Below are 6,266 nucleotides of genomic sequence, written 5' to 3' on the forward strand. Positions count from 1 at the left end.
GCCTCCCCACCTGGAAAGTCAACAGACGAAGCGACCCAGGGCCTCGCCATGGCTCCTCGGCTCCGGGGGCTGGCCCTCCTCTGCCTTCTGCTGGGCCTGCGGGGTTCCCTGGTGGCAGGTACGCGAGGGAGGTTTCCCCATTCACCCAGCGGAAGGGCAGCCGACCCCCAAAGCCGGCCCATGTGCTGGGCGCTCCTGTTTGCTGGCAGCTCTGCTCTGATCTGCTCTCCTTCCGAAAGGCAAATGGTGCCCAGGGCCTCACCCGGCATTTGGAGGAAAGGCTTCGGGGAATTATTTTCCAGACTTTTGGGAGCCGTGGCGTCCACCAGCCACAGTGGGCGCCCCCCGCCTGCCGCCAACACCCCCCCACCCCCTGGCACAGGATCTGGGGCTCAGGGGTGCCTCTCTCACTCTGCTCTCTCGGCCTCTCGGTGGGGGGCTGGTGCGAGGGACGGTGTGGGGACGCCGGACCGTGATGATCTGCCACCACGCCAGTGACCCCTGCACCCCGTCCTCACAGACGCTGGGAGGCCTGAGCCGGTTAACACGGGGACGGCTCTGTGAGCTGTCATCGTGACTCTCCAGCCCCGAGGGGCGGCCGAGGTGGGAACCGGGCACCGACACTGTCCCGTAAAGTCTGGCTCACGTCGTCCCTCAGATCCCACGGCCAGACTCTGGGGTCCGAGAGGCAGACCGCCATGGTGCCGTGGTGCCGTCGTGGTCCCTCCTGCTTGTCTTCTTTTTTCACTTAATATCGCACCTTCTTAAGCATCACGGGGCACCATCGTTTATGCTTCAGATTGTCTCTAGCTTTCCTAATGGCTGGGTCTCTGCAGGTCTCAGAGCATTTCCTTGGGATAAACTCCTAGAAGCGAAGGGACCAGGTCAAGGGCGTGAACGTGTTGCGATGACTCACTGAGCACATTGCCTTCCTCCGGCACATAAAGCTGTGCAGTGCTCCCATTGCAAACTCAGCCAGGCCTGTGGACAGGAGCCCTCTGACTCCCATTACCTAGCAGAAGGGATGGTGGGAACACTTCCTGTGGAGGGCGGGGTGGGGGAACGGGAGGCTGTGGGCCCCCCGGGCGTCCAGCGTCTCACGGCCCGCCCTCCAGTCTTTGTCTCCCAGGAGCAAGCCCACAGTGTCCTGCACAGGCCCCGGCGCGCCAACTGGTTGCTGGAGGAACTGTGGCCTGGATCCCTGGAGCGCGAGTGCAGGGAGGAGTTCTGCTCCTTCGAGGAGGCCCGGGAGATCTTCCAGAGCGAGGAAAGGACGGTGAGCTCGCCTGGAGCCGGCGGGCGTGCGGCGGCCACCCCGTGGTTGTGAAGCCTGCTTTGATTCTCACGACAACCCTGCGAGTTTTACTTCATTGGCCAAACGATTCCGCGGGAGTCCCTTTTACTGACGGGGCCTCTGCGGTTGGCAGAGCGCCCGTGCGTCCCTTTCCCACCTTGTCCCGCTCAGCGGGTGACTGGACAGTCGACGCAGCATCCGAGGAGGAACTGGGGGCTCAGGGAGGGGGGTGTCTCGTCCGCGTTCACAGCTCGGACATGGCACAGCTAAAGCCTGGGGATCCTGACTTGGGCGAGGAAACCTGTGACCTCTGGCGGCCTTAGCAATGGCGGGTGGATATTAGGACAGAACTCGCTTCCCCTGGATGCACCCACCTCGCCTCCAGAGGAGAAAGTCTGGCTTTCAGAGCCCATCACGAGGGCCAGGTCAGAAGCCCCCAGCCCACCAGCTCCTTCCGCGGGGCCATATGCACTGCCTCTGGCGCACGCCTGCATCACGCACCTTCCTCTTTGCTCCCTCAGAATCAGTTCTGGATTTCTTACAACGGTGAGTACGTGCCCGGCCGACGTGATCTACCCGCCAGCCCCTCTCTCGGCATCCTAACTCTGACTTGCCCACAGACGGGGACCAGTGCGCCTCCAGGCCCTGTCAGAACGGGGGCTCCTGCGAGGACCAGCTGCAGTCCTACCTCTGCTTCTGCCTGGATGGCTTCGAGGGCCGGAACTGTGAGACGGGTGAGGACAACCGGGGCCCCCGGGGGGGCTGCTGAGCACGGCCTGGGGGGAGGTTGGCCTCCGTGACCTGGAAGGGCCTCAACCTGAGAGTCTCGGATCTGGGGTTCTCAGGTGCTAATTCTTCCACTTGTGGTGCCCTGTCCCCTTCTGGGCTCCCGGCACTGGGAAATTCTGACGCACCCGGAGGGGCCCGGGGAATCACTGCATCTCCGTCAGCTCCACACATCCCCACGGCGAGGTGGTTGGGGAAGCTCGGCCTTCCCTACTTGCTGTCACAAGGGTAGGCCCAGTATTACAGCATCACACAGCTCAGGGCTCCCCAGACCAGCCTCAGCGTCAGTCATCTGCTAGGTCAGCCAGCGTGCTCTGAAGGCCGACACAGGCACGGTCACAGTTACCACACGGAAAGGATATGGGTTCAAACAGCCGAGGGGCCAGTGTGAGCTCCCAGCGGCTTCTTCCCGGGAGCCCTGTGGATGGTGTTCTGTTCTCCGAGACCATGTGGGACAGAACTTACAGAGACTCACCCGCCAGGGACGCGCCCACAAGCCCCAGTGTCCTGAGGTCCCACTGGGGCTCAGGCACAAGGATGTGGCTGACCCCCATGTCCAGCCCTTCCAGGGGTCGCGCTGATGCCAGGTGGCCCCAGGCCCCCAGGAAAACAACACACTTATCAGGCAGCTCAAATTAAAGTGGACGACTTCATCAGAGGGGGCAGTCACTTCCTGGGACCCCTCCCCACCTGTGAACATTCTGATGCCACCTAGCTCGTCTCAAAGGACCACGGTCAAAGAGGGAGGGGAACGGCCAGGGAGGAGGGTCCCCGCCGGTCACCTGGGGCTTGGGTGCTCAGCGGTCCTGGTGTGAATTCACCTCCAGGACAGGCCCTGGACTTGCAGAGCGAGCCAAGCCCGTGTCCACAACAAAGCTCCCTTTTCCAGAGGCAGGTTGGCCAGCGGCCAGCCCGGCAGCTCCCCGGGGCACCAGGCCCCGGCTGCAGACCAGCCTCCTGGCTCTGACTGCTCGCGGGCAGGCCTCCGATTGAGTCGGACTCGTCCACCGTCCCCAGGGGCCTCTGCTTTCCCCAGCCTGGGAGGGATGACGTTGTGGAGGCCACAGCGTGCCAGCCCCGCATCCCCACTGGCGAAGCTGCTCAGACGTGGGACCCTGCCCCAAACTCCAGGTCGTGCCCTTCTGGGTCAGTCTGCGGAGTGGGCTGGTGCCAGGCTGTCCCTGGAGCCGGAAGCTGGGCGCCACCTTCGTGCAGAACACAGCCCCTGGCCCAGGCCTGCTTGCCCTGACCGGGGCCCCCTGTCGGCCACGCCCTCTGCCCTCAGACAAGAAGAGCCAGCTGATCTGCCCGAATGACAACGGTGGCTGTGAGCAGTACTGCAGGGATGACGCAGAGGCTGGGCGCACCTGCTGGTGCCACGAGGGGTACGCGCTCCAGGCGGACGGGGTGTCCTGCACGGCCACAGGTAACAGGTCCTCGGGGACCAGGTCTAGGGCTGGTGGTTTCATTGTCCTGATACACGTCTCCCCGTTGGCTACAAGATGGGGTGGGGGGAAGCATAGCATCACTGAGCATCTACCAGTCACTGCCGGCGCGCTCTGCGCATCGCGGCAGAGGGGAAGCTGGGGTGGAGGCGGCCGCCCCGCCCCCAGAGCAGGGAGGGGCCACGGTGGGCGGGGCGGAGCCCCGGAGCCGGGGGGAGGTGCAGAAGGCGGCGCTCGCTGCCCACCCCCGCTCCCCGCGCAGCACCACACCCAGTGTCTGTACTGACGGCAGCACGTTTCTGGATTCCAAGTCTCTTCAACGGCAAGCACTTCTGGGAAAATGGAAAACGTCTCCAAACCAGCCTAAAGGCGACGGGGCTGCAGCCCCCAAAGCTGACCCCACCCCCAGCCCTGCGTCTCTCCAGAGGTGGATGGACCCAGCCTTGTCTAGGAAGCCTGAAACTCAGCTGCCGCCTCTAAAGGCTTTCTTTTCTGGCCTGGGGCTTTCCTGGAGCAGGAAGGAAAACTTGGAGCCTGTCAGAAGAGCAGCCCGATTGTCTGAGATGCCGGTCACCTTACACAGCTTATCCTTTACACCTTTAGTGACCTCAAGCTGCACGTCTTCCCCCCTTGGAAAATGCGCGGGACCCAGTCTCCAGGACCCTGGGCCATCTGCTTCCCCGGCAGCTCCCGCAAGGGCCTGCCGCAGCCCCGGGCAGGACCAGAGGCGCAGCCGCCCGTCCGCAGGGCCCCTGGCCTTTCTCACCAGCACCCCACACATCCCCACGTCTTGCTGGATTTGTTTTACACAGTTGAATATCCGTGCGGAAAAATGCCTGTTCTGCAAAAAAGAAACGACAGCAACCCCCAAGGCCGAATCGTGGGTGGTCACGTCTGCCCCAAAGGGGAGTGCCCCTGGCAGGTAAGGCTCCAGGAGCACTGCGTCGAACGTGGGTGACGATCCCGGGCATGCACAGAGCAGTCCAGCCCCGGCGGGCCCACCGTCTGGCCACTCCCTTAGCTGGATGGCAGCGGCCTGTAAAGCAGCCCCCATCCGGGGTGCACGGGAAAGGGGGGCCCCCAGGCAGCCACGACGGGAACGCGAGCTTCCAGCATCTGCTGTGCCCTTGACAGGCCATGCTGAAGCTGAATGGGGCGCTGCTGTGCGGGGGCTCCCTGCTCGACACCGTCTGGGTGGTCTCCGCAGCCCACTGTTTCGACAGACTCAGAAGCTGGAGGAACCTGACAGTGGTGCTGGGTAGGTTGCGTGGCGCCTCCTTCTGTCGGGAGACGATCCTTGAATGATAACCGCGGGGCCAAGATTTGGGGCTTCCACGACCAGTGACCTTCCCCACAAAGAGAAGTGGCAGCGTCTGGGCAGACCCCATACCCACAGCGCCGCTGTGGCCACCCCCTCAGCCTCTCTGCCACCCAGATGCGGCCCTGGGGTGACGCTGCTCCCGCCAAGGTCCCCGAAGGGGTGCCCCACCCAAGGCTGCGCTGCCCGGTGGGTTTAGGGGATGACGAGGACCCCAGGAGGGCCAGGCCCCGTCTGGAAGAACCAGGGGAACGGGGCACCCTCTCCTCACCCAGCCACGGCTGCCCGCCCGACCCCCTCACCTGCCTCCAGCACCTCGGGGCCATATCCGCCCCGACTCACACCCACGCCGACCCCCCGGCAGCCCCAGGAGGCTGCTCGCCCACCGGGGGTGGGGGACGCAGGGCCCCTCCTGCCCGACAGGAGACACTGGCCCGGGAGGCGAGGCGGGGAGTGAGTGGACGGTCCGCCCCCGCCCCCGCCGCAGGCGAGCACGACCTTAGCCAGGACGAAGGTGACGAGCAGGAGAGGCAGGTGGCGCAGGTCATCATTCCCGACAAGTACGTCCGGGGCAAGACGGACCACGACCTGGCCCTGCTGCGCCTGGCGCGGCCCGTGGCCCTCGGCGACCACGTGGCGCCCCTCTGCCTGCCCGAGCGGGCCTTCGCGGAGCGGACGCTGGCCTTTGTGCGCTTCTCGGCCGTCAGCGGCTGGGGCCAGCTCCTGGAGCGCGGCGCCACGGCCCTCCGGCTCATGGCCGTGCACGTGCCCCGGCTCCTGACCCAGGACTGCCGGCAGCTGTCGCGCCGGAGGCCCGGCGGCCCCGTCGTCACTGACAACATGTTCTGCGCCGGCTACACGGACGGCAGCAAGGACGCCTGCAAGGGGGACAGCGGGGGCCCACACGCCACCCACTTCCAGGGCACCTGGTACCTGACGGGTGTCGTCAGCTGGGGCGAGGGCTGCGCAGCCGCCGGCCACTTCGGCGTCTACACCCGGGTCTCCCAGTACACGGCCTGGCTCCGCCGTCTCATGGGCTCCCCACCACCCTCGGGGGGCCTCGTCCGGGCCCCGCTGCTGCCCTAGCACCCGCCCCGCAAATAAAGCCGCTGTGTGTGCCCGGTCTTCCCGCGCCAAAGCCGGAAATTCTCCTGTGGTTCTTGGGGTGGGGGAGGGGGAAGCGGAAACAGAGACACAGAGACACAGAGAGGGAGACAGGGAGACTGACAGACAGAGAGAGACTGAGGGATGGAGAGACAGAGAGAAACCTGAGGGAGATTCTGAGCAGCTGGAGAGAAAGAGAGACTGAGTGTCAAAGAGGCAGACGGGGCGGGGGGGGAGGGTAACGACAGAAGGTGGCACACTGGGCAGAGCACGCGGGGGCTGGGTGCGCCAGGCCAGCAGCAGGGGCAGAGTGTCCACC

General features: G+C 65.2%; 1 protein-coding gene across 2 annotated transcripts; it reads left to right on the plus strand.

The window, feature by feature from the left end:
• Window positions 1-5,980, plus strand: F7 (coagulation factor VII). 2 transcript variants are annotated; one of them, XM_082859720.1, is made up of 8 exons: window positions 1-118; window positions 1,116-1,276; window positions 1,816-1,840; window positions 1,915-2,028; window positions 3,366-3,506; window positions 4,338-4,447; window positions 4,660-4,783; window positions 5,331-5,980. In XM_082859720.1, the coding sequence occupies exons 1-8, from the start codon at window positions 49-51 to the stop codon at window positions 5,927-5,929; spliced, it is 1,344 nt and encodes a 447-aa protein (XP_082715846.1). In that variant the 5' UTR covers window positions 1-48; the 3' UTR covers window positions 5,930-5,980. The 2 variants fall into 2 exon arrangements, with proteins under 2 accessions (XP_082715846.1, XP_082715847.1); XM_082859721.1 differs by lacking the exon at window positions 1,816-1,840 and having other exon boundaries at window positions 2-118; window positions 1,130-1,276.
• Window positions 5,981-6,266: the final 286 nt, after the last annotated feature.

The sequence above is a fragment of the Leucopleurus acutus genome (assembly GCF_964270905.1).
Source record: "Leucopleurus acutus genome assembly, chromosome: 18".
Taxonomy (NCBI): domain Eukaryota; kingdom Metazoa; phylum Chordata; class Mammalia; order Artiodactyla; family Delphinidae; genus Leucopleurus; species Leucopleurus acutus.

Coding starts and splice junctions, on each gene's coding strand:
- F7 (XM_082859720.1), top strand. CDS start 49: ATGGCTCCTCGGCTCCGGGGGCTGGCCCTCCTCTGCCTTCTGCTGGGC. Junction 1,277..1,815: donor TCCAGAGCGAGGAAAGGACG/GTGAGCTCGCCT, acceptor TTGCTCCCTCAG/AATCAGTTCTGGATTTCTTA. Junction 1,841..1,914: donor GTTCTGGATTTCTTACAACG/GTGAGTACGTGC, acceptor ACTTGCCCACAG/ACGGGGACCAGTGCGCCTCC.